Raw genomic sequence first — 17,176 nt, 5'->3', positions numbered from 1 at the left:
GGATAATCTCACTAGCCATTTTGTAGGGGAAGTCCGCAAAAAAATAAAAATAAAAGTGTTTTTACATTGTGCCCGGAGAGATGAAACATGCGGTCTTCCTCCACTCCAGCGGTAAGGATTTCCACCATCCAGGTTCTCCCCCACCCCATTGGGATCATATGCAGGAATTTGAGTCTCTATAGCTACAGTTTATAATAAAACTAGCATCCTTTTTACATAGATTACTTTGATCAGATATGGCAATAATGAAACTCATGGCTGCTCTGACAGCTCATCCAGGATTACAACATAAGAGAACATTTTATCCCATCCCATCCTAGCTGGAACGGAGACTTCTGGACCTTCCCTCCAAAGACAGAAAGTGTCTACAGTGCAACAATGTTACTCTCTAAATCAGAGGCTAGCCCCTGGCCCCTTCCCTGCTGTTCCCCCTCCCCCGCAGCCGGCACAATGCTCTGGGCAGCAGGGCTGTGAGCTCCTGGGGCAGCGCAGCTGCAGAGCCCGGCCTGACCCAGTGCTCTGTGTTGCGTGGTGGCAGCGCGGCTGTAGCACCGCCAGCCACCGGTGCTCCAGGCAGCGCAGTAAGGGGGCAGGGAGGGTTGGATAGAGGGCAGGGGAGTTCGGGGTGGTGGTAAGGGGGCAGGGGTGTGGATGGGGGGGACAGAGGGTTGAATGGGGGCAGGAGTCCCGGGGGGGGCAGTCAGGAAGGATGGGGGGTTGGATGGGGCAGCAGGGGGCAGTCAGGGGACAGGGAGAAGGGGTGGTTGGATGGGGCAGGGGGCCTTCAGGAATGAGAGGAGGGGTTGGATGGGGTGGCAGGGATCCGGGGGTGGTCAGGGGACAGGGAGTGGGGTGTGTGTGGATGGGGCAGGGGTCCCAGAGGGGCCGTCAGGGAATAGGGTGGGTTGGATGGGGCAGGAGTCCCGGGGGGGGTGGGCGGGGGTGGAGGGGAGGCAGATAGGAGGTGGGGGCCGGGCCACGACCCCCTCCCCTAACCGGCCTTCCATACAATTTACAAAACCTGATGCAGCCCTCGGGCCAAAAAGTTTGCCCGCCCCTGCTCTAAATGGAGAAGCAGTGAAAGAAAGTCATCTGGTGGTGCATTTACAGCTCCTCCTAGTGGACGAAAACAAGTACGGCACAGATTTAAGTAAATTTTCCAGGGATTGGAATTAAAATTATAACCAGGGATTATGGGAGCCTGTAATAAATACAGGCTAAAAATGCCCAAGAAACTCAGAAATGCAACGTCTAATCATAAATATATTGATTCAAACTGATATAGTCCCAAGGGCTGCCCCTTAGGATAGAACAGAGAAGTAGTAAAAGAAACATATTCAGAGGCCAAAGCTTGAAGAGAAAGACCAAAAACCACAGTTCTTCCTTTATCCATATAAAAGGGTTTTTTAATTTGTTTACAGAAATACAGCAATATGCATGATTTCAGAATTAGGAAATACTATAAAATGAAAGGAATAGCATGGGTCCAAGTACTAAACATCTCACACCTTCTCTTTGATATGGTCGCTCAGAAAAATAATGTTATCTGAAAGGAAATACAACAGAGTAGTTAATTTTCAGGATCAGATAGTGTTTTGTCTTGCTGCACATATCTATATGCACAGACACACACATGCTACTTTGTAGGGAAGTTAAAAATAAAATGCAGGGGCTTGTACTGTTTCAGTATCCAGAACAAATATCCCATGAAAACTAACACTGATGGATACAGATGATTCTCTTCTCTTTTCCCCAGGTCAAGAGACCTTTTCAAGGTGAACATAGGTATTTTCAAGCATGTGTCCACAAGCGTCTAGCAGGGTTAATGGCCAAATATATCATTAGAGGCAATTTTCAAAAAAGATTTGAATTTGTCCCTCTTATAAATCTATTATTACTGCTAATGTCTTGCTTATGCTGGATATCCCAAAATGCAATGAGCTGATATCATCCCCCCCATAATCAGCATGGAGCAGGACTAAGGAAAGTCCACATTTAACTTCCAGTGGTCTCCTAAATTCTCAATAACCCTACTTTAAAGAGCTACTGAAAAGAAAACTTTAGAGAACCATTGAAAGAAGAGACTTGCCATATACCTACAGGCAGGCTCTCTGAAAGTGTGCCAATAACAAGGGTCAATATCACAGTGCAGTACATGCTGGGCCATCTGAACAAGTGGGTTTATGACAGCAAGAACATTGCACTTCGGGAACAACCAAAAGTAAAAATTAAAAGCGCATGTTTTGTTCACCTCTCGCCCAACTTTCTATACACAGTTTTGAAACACGAATGTTTCCTTTATAACTCAGCTTTTTGGGGCCCATTGCTAAAAACAACCCCCCTAAAGTTTCAGGAGACTGATCTCTCCAATAAGTCACATAATTAAAAATAAAAAAATCATTGCCGTTTACAGAAGCAAAGAGGACAAGTTTCTGAACTTTCCATCTTTCTTCATGATTGTTCCTAGCCCAAGGAACGTCTGCTCGCTCGCTCCCTCCCTCCCTCTTCTGCTATTCTTGGCCACCTCACTCCTACTTTCCAAATTCCCCATCTAACTATATCCACATGACACTCCTTTCACAGGGAGAAGACCTTAACATTTAGCGGAAAGCCTGAAATCAAAGGCTTAGACAGAAAAATGTTCCCTGCTGAAGTTGAGAGTGAACTTTTCAACAAGGCCCACCTTGTACAGCAGTGTACATGTCCAATTTTCTCTCCGATGTGCAGCGCAGAGAAAATGCACAAACACCCACTTGCTACAATTCACTGCTTTGTGTCAGCAACTTTTCAGCAATCCACAAATGCTACCTCTTTCCTGCCTAATTCTTTTCATAAACTGTGTCAGATGACACCTACTGGCACAGACCAGGAACTAAAAATACAACCACAGATACATTCTCTCAAAATTCCAAATTATGAAGTTTGGGAATGAGGATAAACCACACTTTATTTCTCTGTTCCCCTTCACTTCTGGAAATGGCAAAACAAGATGGTTTGACTAATAAAGTTTGTTACCTGCTATGATTGTTGTGGCCTGCCGCCTCACATTGTTTTTATCTGTATATTCACCGTAGTCTATCTTCCCTTCCACATAGATTCGAGCACTAACAGGAACATAAGAATTCAGTTCACAGGCAGGAGGATTACATCATTATTTTTATTCTATAAATTGTCAGTTTAGAGTTCAGAGATCTTGCCTCATTTGTCTGTAGTCTTTGAGCACTAAATGCTTTAAGCACGACATGCTTCTATTTTAACATCTACACAAAACCACCCCCATTGTGCCTGATTCACATTAAATTAACTGACTGTTAAGGCATTCAATCCCCAAGCACTCTTTTTACGCCACTTACCCCTTCTTCACATACTGATATGCCACATCTCTCAGGCCTGGCCTAAACACAGAGACCCTGTGCCATGTTGTCTTTTGGGTGATATCACCTATGTTACATGAAAGGAAGAATAATGAATGACAAAGGTGCCAAAGGATGCCATGTCCTCTCTCTCTAACACAACAAACTGCGGAGGGCTTGTTTCAATACTTAAGTGCTCCTCAGCTAAGAAGTCAAGTGATTGATCGGAGAAATGGAAATTTACTGTTATTGAAACTTCCACTCTTCTTCCTTTCAGGGCCAGAAACACCATGCAACATGATACAAGTATAATGAGAGAGCATATACTGTGTACCTTTGTTTAGAAACCACGGCTCATATTACATGCAATTATTTCTCCCTGCAGCCTGCACGTTGTACACAGGCTAGGAGAAGAGTATGCAGTTACAAATGGAAAGTGGCATCTAAACAAAGATGTAGTCATTTCATCTCCAGTGGGAGGTCATGGGAGAATGGAACCTACTCCACCCCCACAAAGTCTATGTGAAATGATGAACAAGCAATAGCTGGAGGCTTCCTCCGTCCTTCTTAGAAAAGTCTGCCACAAATCACTATTCAACAAATGCCTTTGAGAAATACTAAAGTGCTTCCTGGATATACAGGATAAGCAAGCTCCTCAGCTAGTATGAATTGGCATAAATAGAGCTACATGGATTTACATCAACAAAGGATCTGGATTGGTATTATTTAATGTTAAAACAGCATTACAACAGGTGAAAAACACATTATTCCACTCCAATAACTACACATACTCACCTGCCTGGAACACCTCACTTTCCCCTGATCGCCACATCTCATTTGTTGCAAGAGAAAAAATTGTAACAGGATTTTTTCCCTCCACTTGCCTCATAACAGGGTCCTGTCCTACTCGACCGAGTAACTGGATACGATTCAGGGCTGAAATGTGTGGGACAGAAAATATCAGACTGAGGTGCAAAAGGAGATATCCTTGAAAGAGTTAAAGTTCAGGATGACTGCTTGGACTGGTCCCAAGAACTTTTGCATGTATCAATTTCAGCTTTTCTAACCTTGATAAACTACTATCCTTGTAACTTATCACAAAACCCAAGGAATCCAGATTCTCTGACTTCTAATTATGCCTACACTAGTGCTGACCAACATCTCTGAGGGGTGAAGGATCTGCTCACACTGTTCATTTTCTTCTATTCCTTGTCCCAATACTTTTTTTAATATATATATAATACACACAAAAAAATTTTAAAAATGAAATTTTGACTTTTGTATTTTTACCACAACAAAGCTGCAATAATTCTTTCCCCCCTTCATTACAACAAGCCTTACTCAAAGCTAAAGTACCTTAAAGTTATGTTTTGATGATTACCACCTTTTCTTTTTTGCACTTTAATTCCAACAGGGTTTTAAACAGCCAAGGTCTCACTGACTCCTAGCGTTAGTAACAAATGCTTTATATCATTTGAAAAGGATTTCAAGCTTTCAGATGGTATGATGGTTTCTAGTTCTGCCAATTTATCACTACTAAAATCACGTCAGAATCAAAAGGGAGTGGGTGAAACAAGATAGTAGTCAGAATGGCATAGTAATAAGAATGATAAGTTTTATGTCCAATATTTCATGGCCTGCCATGGCTATAAATTCGCACTTAGAATTCCAGCGGTAGAAAGCATTCACTTCTACCCTTGGTGGTCTGGAAGACAGTCCGAAAGAGACCTTTTGTACCCCCAAGATATGCACATATCTAAAATCTCACAGCTACTCAATTTATCACTGTAACCCTAGTCCTCCTTTGGCCCATTCCCTTTACTGTTTTGTTATCCCCACTCAATTCATTATATATATAAAATTAGAATGTAAGTTTTAAGGGGCATTAATAGTTGTACCATGAAGTGCCTAGCACACTTTTGGGCACTGTAAAATAATAAATTATTTAATAGCAACTGCCTGCCTTCTATTTTCACTGGTTGGATCGCAAAAGCAGAAACATTTCTGAAGACATCACTGCAGAAATAAGATCAGATAAAGATTAGATAAGATAAAACATTAAGTTTCCCTTAAGAGGTCAAATGCAGCATGATTAAAAAGTCAGAATGGAATAAGATATTACACAAAGTAAAAGCTGATGATTCTTGAAGAAAAAGGAATATTTTCTTGTTCTTCCACAACAGTAATAGAAAGATATTATAACATTTATTAAAGACACCACACGTTTGACTGTTAGTAGTCTTAGCAGAGAGGAAGAGGACTGAATGGGCCTGGAGACGGAATTTACTCTCACTCTTTGCTGAAGAGCATTTGCTGGTCACTCTGGGGAAGCAGATATCTATCCAGGCTTTTATAATGTGCTCATCACCATGGTTTCTGAGTACTTATACTTGTACAGGAGCCTCTTCTGCGAGCAGAGGACATAATACATCTCTGGGCAGACCCATCAGGCACATTTCACTAGTACTAAGATTCTCAAACAAATAACATCTACTTACATCTTTCAAGTATCAAGGAGCTGGCTGAATCAGACTCGTGTCTTATAAACTGACGAAGCACCTAGGAGGACAGACAGATGTTTAAGGCTCCACGCCAGTCAATCCTGAACACCAGTTCTCCGATAATTTGAAGAGATTTAGTTAACAAATAAAGAATAATAGTTGAGTTTCAGGGTATTTTCTGAAGTAGGGTCCAGTTCAGTAAAATGAAGCTAACAGGATTACGCGGGCACTTAAAAGTTAAGCATGTGTTTAGTGCATTGCTGAATTTGGATCTTAAGGGCTAGATGGGAAACGCTAACGTCCCGAAACCATACCTTCAGCTAGTAACCCTTGGGAAATTTCCTGCCCAACTATCGCTGTTTCTATATGATGTTTAGTAGAAAATATATTTACAGACACTTGGTATTGATTTCTTTTGTTATTTTTCTGCTTAACTTTGGGTACAGACAAGACATGCATAACAGCAGCTCTACATACGATTTTATTGACATAAGTGGTGCAGTGACCCTAATCCACCCTTCAAAAGCTAAAAACAATTAAGTGCCACAAAAATTTGAGACTCACTGTAGGTAAACGTAAGGGGAGAAACGGGAAGGAAAGACTCAATGCTTGCAAGTGCCATGTCAGAGGAGGAAGAAAGTGGCAATAGCTGCAGAAAGCCAGGGAGCATATCTGTACAAGATCCATAAACAAGGACTGTAGGTACGGTAAATTTCCTACAAGGGGAGAGGGGAGTGGCAGAAGGAGCAAAGAGGACTGACAATCCTTCTAGTGACAAAGATGTTAAAATAGAGGATAATGCAAAATGCAATAGAAAAATGCTTTGGCATATTGATTTGGCCACCTACTGAGGCAATTTGCTTTTTACGTACAAGACATCTAGAATTAATGCCCAGTGTATGCCAGTCAGATTTATAGAACCATTTTTCATTTGGCTTATAATGACTGTTAATTTAACGCCAGAAAACAAAATCTTGGAATACATTCTTATATTCCCACAAGCTGAAAGCCCACAGTTTATTTTCCCCCCATAGGTTCTGCAGTGTTTATGAAAGAAATGAGGCACAGTATACCTGATGGGTGGAAGAAATAACATGAGGCCAGACAGACAAAAAGGGAAACTTCTATTTTTCCTGATAATGGATTCAACTCTGCAGTATGTACGGTTGCATGGCATGGGGGTGGTTTACGTAGGAAGAGCTTTTCCTATATGTTACAACTGAATTTAATATGATGTTGTAAGTATTCCATACTGTACTGTAATAATCCCCTGTGACTTTTCTATCCACATGGGATAGTTGTACAAGTTCTTTATCACAGAGTATGGTTTGATGGATATGAATTATTAATTTAAACTGGAAATATGATACAATTTACAGTTAAGGATGATGGTGAAGAGAATGAGAATTGTGGAGTCAAAATTAATATCTGTGACAGATACATTTTTGCAAATATTTTGGTGGAGAGCCTTGCTACCTTCTGGGTTGTAGTTCAATTACCTAGTGGGGCTGGAACAGAAAGAAGGCTACTGACCCTCATGGCAGTTCCAGTCCTGAGACGAGAGAAAATTTTTGGAGCAACTATGATACAATACTTTCTGTATTAAAGCGTTAAATAGATATCACTGCATAAGTTTGCAACAGTGGGTGTAATGGGATCAAATTCCATCTCAGGTCATACCTCTGTAAAGAAGGGCTTTTAGTTGTGGAAAATCTTGCTTAAGGAGAACAGTAAGAGCCAGCTGTCAGTTACTGAGGAATCCTAAGGAACCCTGATGAATGGTATAATTTGATGGGTCTACAGAGAGTATTCAATTAGCCAATTTTTGATTATTGCAGCAAGGAAAACAGTCTCACTCATTCAATAGTGCTAACAAGGAACTATTTTGTTTTGGAGCCCCCTACAGGGAAACACATGTGCACTTGTAAACAATACAATGTATCATTATATTAAATAATGTGTGACAAACACCCAGAGCAAGATTCAGCTAGCCTAGGATGGGAAGAGTAGTTAAAGCCTTGATTACTTTAATACAGAAAGAAAAGAAACACTGCTTACTATACATACATACATAATTTATATATTTTTTTCTTACAACCTTAAAGAAAAAAAATTATAGTTAGGATGTCTGGTTAAAGCGCTTCAAGTTCAAAAATGGAAGGACATAGGAATACTTACAAGCAGAGAGTTAGGCACGTTTACAACTTTGCAGGACTGAGTATTTAACAGTGTATTAAGATGAAGGATTTTGCATGCAATTATTTTTAATGGTAACATAAGAACAATACTGCACATAGTTAATTATGTTACTATTTAAATGGCTCATGCACTAGACTGTACATCATTAGACTGTGCATGATCTAAATTTTTTAACAAAACCAGTAACTTATTACCTGTATTATTGGCCTGCGCAACATTTCTGCGGTTTTCTTTTTCTGTGATTAGACTGTGTATTTGAGAACATGGAAGGGTGGAAAAAAACAAAAGAGGATGAGCATTAAATTTCTCCTCCCGGTGAGGTCACGTTCAAACATACGGTGCTGCCGTGGCACAGCTGCATCGTTGCAGCACATCTGGTGATGATGCTTTAATAAAACGCTCTCCCATCAGCATAATAAAACCACCTCTGTGAGCAGCGGTAGCTAAATTGGCGGGAGTGCTGACACAGTATCTGACACATGGACGCTTATGTTAGTGTAACTTAGGTCATTCAGGGGGGTGGTTTAGTCACACCCCTGAGCGACATAAAATATGCCAACATCATTGTAGACAGTGCCTCAGATCTATTTAAATCATTAGTTGATACTGCCACTTAACAGTCTCCCCACCCCCCCAGGCAGCACACCTCAGATCATAAGAACGGCCATACTGGGTCAGACCAAAGGTCCATTTAGCCCAGTATCCTGTCTTCTGACCGTGGCCAACTAAATCCAACTAACCAGTTACTTTTTAATAGTCTCATTCAAAACACAGGGCAGGTCTACACAGGCTACAGTACCACCGCTGCACCCGCACAACTGCGCTGCTGTAGCGCTTCAGTGCAGTTTATAGTTAATAAACCTCAGTGAGAGTCGGTAGCTATGTGGCCAGAAGCCCTCCTGTTGACATGGCGCTGCCTACACTGGGGGTTAGATCAGTACAACTGTATCGCTAAGAGGTGTGGATTTTCCACATCCCTGAACAACACAGTTATGCCTATGTAATTCTGTAATACGGACCTGACCACATTACAAAACCTTGGCATTCGGGGCAAAGCAGCTCAAAAGCCTGATGGCACCACAGCTACAGCGCAGCCCTGCCCCTGGCTCCCGTGCAGCCACAGCAAGCTCCCGGGGCGCTGCCGGGAGAGACCTTCCTGTGCTGCTCCCACCCCCAGCGCAGAAACCCTGGCCAGAGCCCAACGAGGCAGCGCCCGCCCCTCCTCCCCCCGGGATTGTGCTGGCAAACGGGACGGGGAAGGGAGCAGCTGGGAGGTGGCCGTAGGAGAGCCGGGGGGAGTGGGAGGGCGCAGGGGTGGCGGAGGGGACCTAAGATGGACGGGGGGCGCTGGCTGACGCCGCACCCCGGGATTCGGGCGCCAGGGCTGGGCCGTCACGCGCTCACCACGCGCTGGGGCTGGACTCTGTCCCCGGGGCGCCGCCGGGCGGTGTCCGGCTCTGGGCGCACGGCGGGGCTGAGACTGGAACCGGCCTCGGCACCGGAAACACGCGCGCGCAGCAGCCCAGCCCCGCCCCTTCCCTCCGTCTGCGAGCGGGCGACGGCGGAACGGGTCCGGCCAGAAACCCGACCCCGCATCCGCAGTTCCGGCGGCGACTGGGCTCGGGCCCAGGGGAAGGCGGTTCCCTCCCCGCGCTGGGGCTCCATCCGGCTCCTCCCCGCAGCATCCCCCGCCCTAGGAAGGGGGCCGGGTGCTCGGCGCTGCGCTGACGCCCAGGCGGCACCTGCGTTTACCGCAGTGTCCGCGCCTGCGCCGAGGCCTCAGCTGCTGCCGGTGGCCCCTCCCCCCCCGCGCGCGAGCAGCGGAGCAGCGCCCTGGCTGAGCCCCGTGCCCTCCTGCGGAACGCCCTGCCCCGCCCCTTCCCTGAGGCCCCGCCGCTGCTCACGCCATCCCCCCTCCCTCGCTCGCTCGCTGTCACGGGGAGGGGGCGGGGGCAGGCTCCGCGCAGCGCCGACCTCTGGGCTCTCGGCGGCGGCTGGTGCGTCTCTCTGGCTCCTAGGCGTAGGGGCGGCCAGGGGGCTACACTTCCTGCCCCCGCCAGCCTGCCCAGCCCCCGGGACCTGCAGAGCCAGCACACAGAGAGCCCCCCCCAAGGCCCCCCTGCACGTAGGAGCCCGAGGGAGATACCGGCAGCTTCCCGAGAGCCACACGGAGCCCTGCAGGCACTGTGCCTGCCCTGCTGGGGGTGGCGAACCGGACTTTTAACAGCTCCGTCAGCAGAGCTGCCTTAGAGCCACCAGCGTCCCTTTTTGACAGCGTGTTTTGGTAAAAAACAAAACAAAACACACATGACTGGTAACCCTATGCATGACGCGTCAGCGCTACTGGCAGGGCAGATAGGCTTATGATAGAGGAAGATCACTGACCCTGCCCACCCCCAAACCCCTTGGGACAAGGTTTCTGGAGAGTTGGACTTGGCAAGCAAAGCCACAAAATCCCTGCTCGAGTACTTCCTAGGAGTTATTTTAAGCTGCTTTGCCATGTCAGGCTTGACGTAGGAGGTTGACATGTTAGGGTATAAGTATTATAAACTTTTTGAATCTCTGCATCTCATTAAATTAGCATCACACTATAAGTTGACAACAATTTAAAATAGAAGCTATGACAAAATAGGAATGTTCTTAACATTTTATCTGAATAGTGTGTGCATGTGTCAATTTACCCTATATGTTATTCAAGTATCTAAGTCAGGGGGAGGCAACCTGTGGCACACGTGCCGAAGGCGGCACGCAAGCTGATTGTCAGGGGCACGCACACGGCCCCGGTCCTGGCCACCAGACCGGGGAGCTCTGCATTTTAATTTAATATGAAATTTCTTAAACATTTTAAAAACCTTATTTTCTTTCTATACAACAATAGTTTAGTTATATATTATAGACTTATAGAAAGACACCTTCTAAAAAGGTTAAAATGTATTACTGGCATGCAAAACCTTAAATTAGAGTGAATAAATGAAGACTCAGCACACCACTTCTGAAAGGTTGCCGACCCCTGAGCTAAGTGATGAGACAAGGGTGTGTGATCATTGCAGAGTCCCTTAGGGGGCAGGTGTAACTGCTGTCTAGGTGCCTGGGCCCAGACCACAGCTGACACTCTGTATCTGGGCAACTGATGTCTGGGGCCCAGCTGATGCAAGAATCAGCTAGAGATACTGGAGAACACATTGAGATGTGCAGGTCTGTGACCTATTTACCTGCAAAAGCGACAAAGGAGAGAGGTAAGGCAAGGCAGTAGGGCCTAACTGATAGTGTCTGGTGGAAGCTGGTGAATCTCCTAGTTTGGAACCTGGAGAGAGAGCTCAGGGTTCTGAATTCCCTCACGATGAACTGTGTTGAACAGTCCTGATTTCTGTGCTAAGAAGATCTGTTCTAGGCTGTGTCTCCATTGACTAGTAAACCCTTCTGTTTTACAACGCTGGCAGGGAGTCATTGCTGACTGATGTTAGGGTGCATTGCCCTTTGGGGACATATAAGGCTTCCCCAGGTGTCCCAGCCCAGTGGACTCACTGCAGGAAGCTCACAGTGTGAACAGGGATGCTGAATGCTCCAAGGAGGCTTCTTGGCCTGGTGAGAGAGTGCCCTTAGGGTAGAGACACTACCTGAGAATCCTGCCTGACTTCATTCAGAGCACTGAAGACTGACTGTGTGAGAATAGTAAGTTGATGGATAAGCAGTTGAGCTAAAAGAAAATTGAAAAGCATTTTGTTAAAACCTTTTCAGGCACTTGTAATATTCTCAAAACATTGGATTCAGAAAGTTGAGGAAACAACTCGAGGGCGATCGATTTTAGATCTGCAACTAATTCATTCTTATTGACCAAAACAAAAACGGGAAGGTGGTCATGGACTTAGGAGGAAGCAATCAAGATCCTAAGGAAAGGAGGACATGAGAACAAAACAAGGACACTAGACTTGAAAGGCAGATTTCAACCTACTCAGAATAGAAGGAAGAAAAAGGAGTTGAAGGGAGCTGGCAATTCCTAAAAGATGCAATACTAGAGACTCAAGCTATTCCAGAAAGATAAGAACCGCCACAGGAGGCCAATGCTATCTGGAAAAAAAAAAAAAACCCAGATCCTTCCATTTCCTGTATGTGTGCATCACCAAGGAATTATACATGGGAATAGCACAAGTGTGTAGGGACAAAAATCAGGAAAGCCAAGGCAAAGAATGAGTTACAGCTGGCAAGGAATGTTAGAGACAACAAGAATGGGTTCTTCAAATATGTCAGACCAAAAAAAAAAAAAAAGTCAAAGAAGGTGTGAGTCTCCCACCCACTGCAGAAGATAAGCTGGGAATGGAAGATGATAGGAAGGCAGAGCTGCTCAGTGCCTACTTTGCTTCATCACTCACACACACACACACACACACACACCATTTGATCAGATGACTAGCAAAGTTACCATAGACAATAAGGGGAAGGGATGCAGATTGGGATAAGTAAATAACACGTCAGATCTTCTGACCAATTTGTAATAATTCAAATTAGTAGAGCCTGATGCTGTTTACCTGAGGGTACTGAAGGAATTAGCTGAAGAAATCTGAGTCACTGGCAATATTTGCCAACTCATGGATGACAGGAGAGGTCCTGCAAGACTGGAGAAGGGTTAACGTAGTGCCCATCTTGAAAAAGGAGGAGCCAGGGAACTATAGACCAGGGGAAGGTTCAACGTATAAACATTCTTTGCGAATACCTGGAGGATGAAGAGGTAATCTCTAGCAGCCTGCATGGATTTACCAAGAACAAATCATGATAAACCAGCTTGATTTCCTTTGACAGAGTAATTGGTTTGGTGGATAAGGGGAATTTGATGGACCTAATATACCTGGACTTCAGCAAGGTTTTTGACACAGGCCCTATCCCACATGACATTCTCATAAGTAAGCTGGAGAAATGTGGGCTTGGCAGAACTACCATTAAGTGGATACGTAATTGGTTAAACAACTAATTATTCATGGAATGATGTCAGATTGGAGGGAGGCCTCAAGTGGGGTTCCACAGGGATCTGTTCTGGGTCTGGTGTTGTTTAACATCTTTTTTAATGACCTAGATGTGGGAATAGGGACCATACTGATCAAAATTTCAGATGACACAAAGCAGGGCAGGAGAGGGGTGTTGCCAATATTTTGGAGGATAGAACATACATTCTAAAGGGATTTTGATAAATTGGAGAACTGGGTTACAGGCTACAAAATTAAATTTAACAAAGACAAATGTAAGGTGTTACACTTAGGGAAATAAAATCAAATGCACAAATACAGAATGGGGGATAACCTGCTTGACGGCAGCAGCACTGCTGAGAAGGATCTGGGAGTTTTAGTGGATCACAACCTCAACATGAGTCAGCAATATGATGCAGTTGCAAAAACAAGCAAATGCAATTTTAAGTTGAATTAACAGAGACATAGCATGCAAATCACAGGAGGTGACATTACCATTCGACTTTGCACTGTTCGGCCTCAGCTGGAGTAGTGTGTCCAATTTTGGTCACCACTGTATAGAAAGGATGTAGAGAAACTGGAAAGAACCAAGAGGCAAGCGACAAAGATTATCAAAGGGAAATGAGCAAAGGCTGAAAGAACTGTGTATGTTTAGTTTGGAAAAGAGGAGATTAAGGGGAGACATGAGAATCTTGAAATACTTGAAAGGCTGCCATAAAAAAAGATTGATAAGACAGTTCTCTCTTGCCACAGAGGGAAGGACAAGAGTCAGTGAGTTCAAACTAGAGCATAGCAGATTTAGATTAAATCTCAGGAAAAACTTCCTAACTGTAAGAACAGTAGCACAATGGAACAGATGCCTACGGAGGTTGTGAAAGCTCCTTCACTGGAGGCTTTCAAGAGAAGGCTGGATAGCCATCTGTCTTGAATGGTTTAGCCACAACAAATCTGCATCTTGGCAGGGGTTTATACTAGATGACTCTTGCAGTCCCTTCTAACCCTATGGTTCTACATTGGGGTGGGCAAACTTTTTGGCCTGAGGGCCACATCTAGGTATAGAAACTGTATGGTGGGTCATGAATGTTCACAAAATTGGGGTGCTGGGGTGAGGGATTTGGGGTGCAGGGGGGTTGAGGGCTCTGGCTGGGGTGCAGACTCTGGGGTTGACCTGAGGGGTTTGGGTTTAGGAGGGTGCTCCACGCTGGGACCAAGGGGTTTGGAGGGTGGGGGAGGAATCAGGGCTGGGGCAGGGGGTTGGGGGTGTGGGTGGGCTCAGGAGTGCAGGCTCCGGGCAGCGCTTACCTCAAGCAGCTCCCAGCAGCAGCATGTCCCCCCTCCAGCTCCTACGTGGAGGCGCAGCCAGGTGACTCTGCACGCTTCCCGGCCAATGGGAGCTGCGGGGCAGCACTTGGGGCAGGGGCAATGTGCGGAGCCCCCTGGCTGCCCCTACGTGTGGGAGCTGGAGGAGGGACATGCCGCTGCTTTCGGGAGACACACGGAAAGCCCCCGACCCCACTCCCCAGCAGCAGCTCAAGGGCTGGATTTAAAGTTCTGACAGGCCAGACATAGCCTGTGGGCTGTAGTTTGCCCACCCCTGTTCTACACCATTTGTCAAGTTTAACTTTTTTTTTTTTAATTTAAGTTCTGCAACTACGATTGCCATTTTCCCCCAAATGATAAAATCAGATTCTAGTTGACAATAGCAATGACTGAAATAAATTGTTTTGACAGCTGATTTTCTAGATATTGCATTTTAGCCAAAGCAGCTTTCTGCCAAGTTATGCTGGAGTGAAATCCTATTTTGGGGCATAAACAGAAAGTAAGTGCTAAGGATGCACTTCTAGGCTACATTGTTTCCTGTCATTAGTTATTGATTTCTCCAACACAACAGCTGAAAGTAAAGTTTCTCACATGGAATAGTACCAAACACTGCTGAACATTTCTATTTAAAGTACAAAATTGGCTTTCCCACAGAACTGCCCACTCCTTTGACAAGCTTATTAGTCACTGAGAACATGCTACAGTCAAGCTCCTTAAGATATCAAAGGAGCAAGACTCCTTTCCTAACCTACAACTACCATCTTAGATTATTTAAAACACACACACACACACACACACACACACACACACACACAAAACCACACCTTTCTTCCATCAGCACACAAGTTTTAAGTCAACATTTGTCATGCTTTAGTCTCAGCAAGCCTTAAACTTGAACTTTTTAGGTGGAGAGACTTCAAAAAGTCTAGTAGAGTTACCATGATAGTATCTTTTAATCAGATAGACCCATCACTTCAAAATCTTCATTAGTTCTAGTCTCAGGAAACCCACTGCATTAAATGCTGGGCAATTTCCTGGTATTTCTAGATTTGATCATTACTAGCGAAAAATCAACAGATTCAGCAAGTTTGAAAAGTGGTTTTAGTAGTATAAAGGCCCTACTGTTAGGTATTAATAGTTTTGAAACAGAGTATGATAAGTGCTTTGTCAAAGGAAACACTGAGGTTTGAACAGACCAGATTTGGTGGGGCCAGTTCATAAAAGCTTTCCTGGCTACTGTCCTTAGCTCCAACTACAAAGTGGTCTTGGGCTGGAGGTAGTTCAGCATTTCCATGTCCATTCAGATCTTTGCTCCCCTCGAGACTACTGGCAGGGATGCCAGTTCTGTCCATATCACAAAAGCCATGTGTCCATTAGCACATGGAAACAAACTAACCTTTTCCTCCTCTTCCTCCCCTGCTCCCGGTACAGTCTAATGACTGGGCAGTAGCCAACTCATTGAGCAGAGTTGAGCTGATGGCCTAGAGCTGAAAGATTCCATCATCCAGTGCCTTACATACACATTTGGGCGTGATAAGTACTTTGCACATGTCTGGTCTTTAAGACCCACTTTTGAACACCTTCCCCATCCTAAAAAAAAGAGTCCCACACACAGTTGTCTTGGATAAAAAGAATGGTAAAATCTTTATTTGCATGTTCCACTTTAAAAAATAAAGGGGAAGGACTCAACAGCTTAAAGTCTGATGCTGTCCAGCAGCTGGAAGTGAAATTAAATAAATTAAATAAAATACAAACAAAAGCCAAGTAATCAAAATAGTCGAGGGCTTAAAATCTTTTTCTAGAAATACTGACCCAGTCATAGCTTTAACTCCCAGGGATTTGGGGCTAGAAGATATTCAATAAGAAACAATGTCACAAAGTTAAATATAACAGGGGGATACAATTTATTTTGAGTTTTAGTTTTAACACTTTATATAAGCAATCCCCAAACTGAAGGATTCTAAAAAACCACTTCAACCTTCCCTCCACTTTGCTGAAAGACAAATCCCGCAGACAGGCAACTCTTCTATCTGTAACTCTGCAGAAAGGAAAGAGGATATATAGACCCACCCATCACCACGTTAGAGAGGTTGTATCCTATGGGCCATCTGTTCAACTGGGCAAAAAGCCCTCACAAATCCAGAGATCAGGCTTCAGGAGCTAGCCCCGCCACATAATGGTTATGGATGTTTCTAGAAAGGAAAACGTTCCTTCAGATTCTGCAGGAAACTCATTTAACAGTAAAGACATTGAGTTACTTTGTGCTTTCTTCCCACAATGCAATGCCACTTAGTTCATTTCACATTGATCTGAAGTATCTCAGGACTGTGGTCTTAACGAGCTTGTCCAAAGCTCAAATCCCAACTTGACTAGGTGGTATCATGCTTAACTCCCTTTGCTCCATCAGGAGCTAAGTGGTAAGTCCATTCATAGCTCAGGACACTATCTCCCTTTTGGACCTGCTGATGCCCCTTTTCAGTGTACCTGCACAGCCAGAATGTCAAGGCCACAGAAAGGTCTCGGGGAGGTGGGGGGGTGGAGCCCTAGTTTAGCTGCATGAGAGAAGAAGGGAATCAAACTATTCCTAGCCTAGAATACAACCAAAACTAACACATAGGTCAGCCAGCCCATTGCATCAGAAATAACTGGTTTAAGAGATACAAGACTGAAGCATTGTAGTTTACATTGGGTGGAGAAGGTCTCAGACATTTGTACACTAGTCACTTCCAGTCATGACAGCATGAAGCTGTATGAATGATGGAGTAGGCAAGAACTACTCCAGGGAGTTTTAGTATGGCACTTTGGTCTGTATGGGTCTTCTGCTTCCACAGGGATACTTGTCAGC

General features: G+C 44.6%; 1 protein-coding gene across 2 annotated transcripts; it reads right to left on the bottom strand.

Annotated features, from left to right (window-relative positions):
• Positions 1-1,389: 1,389 nt before the first annotated feature.
• Positions 1,390-9,563, bottom strand: SSBP1 (single stranded DNA binding protein 1). 2 transcript variants are annotated; one of them, XM_065417481.1, is made up of 7 exons: positions 9,458-9,563; positions 8,248-8,300; positions 5,852-5,912; positions 4,149-4,289; positions 3,354-3,441; positions 3,016-3,104; positions 1,390-1,546 (listed from the first exon to the last, which is right to left on the bottom strand). In XM_065417481.1, exons 2-7 carry the CDS (start codon positions 8,269-8,271, stop codon positions 1,503-1,505), a joined length of 447 nt encoding a protein of 148 aa, XP_065273553.1. In that variant the 5' UTR covers positions 8,272-8,300; positions 9,458-9,563; the 3' UTR covers positions 1,390-1,502. The 2 variants fall into 2 exon arrangements, with proteins under 2 accessions (XP_065273553.1, XP_065273554.1); XM_065417482.1 differs by lacking the exon at positions 9,458-9,563 and adding an exon at positions 9,073-9,116.
• Between the last annotated feature and the right edge of the window lie 7,613 nt (positions 9,564-17,176).

Source organism: Emys orbicularis, chromosome 1 (genome assembly GCF_028017835.1).
Source record: "Emys orbicularis isolate rEmyOrb1 chromosome 1, rEmyOrb1.hap1, whole genome shotgun sequence".
In the NCBI taxonomy this organism is placed as follows: Eukaryota; Metazoa; Chordata; order Testudines; family Emydidae; genus Emys; species Emys orbicularis.
The sequence above is the reverse complement of the archived record's forward strand: the minus strand, read 5'-3'. Positions and strand labels throughout refer to the sequence as shown.

Excerpts from the sequence above, each read along its gene's own strand:
- SSBP1 (XM_065417481.1), bottom strand. The coding sequence starts at position 8,271 with ATGTTGCGCAGGCCAATAATACAG. Across the intron at positions 5,913-8,247 it reads TGCGCAGGCCAATAATACAG|GTGCTTCGTCAGTTTATAAG; the intron begins GTAATAAGTTAC and ends CTGTCCTCCTAG. Across the intron at positions 1,547-3,015 it reads GGCCACAACAATCATAGCAG|ATAACATTATTTTTCTGAGC; the intron begins GTAACAAACTTT and ends ATTTCCTTTCAG.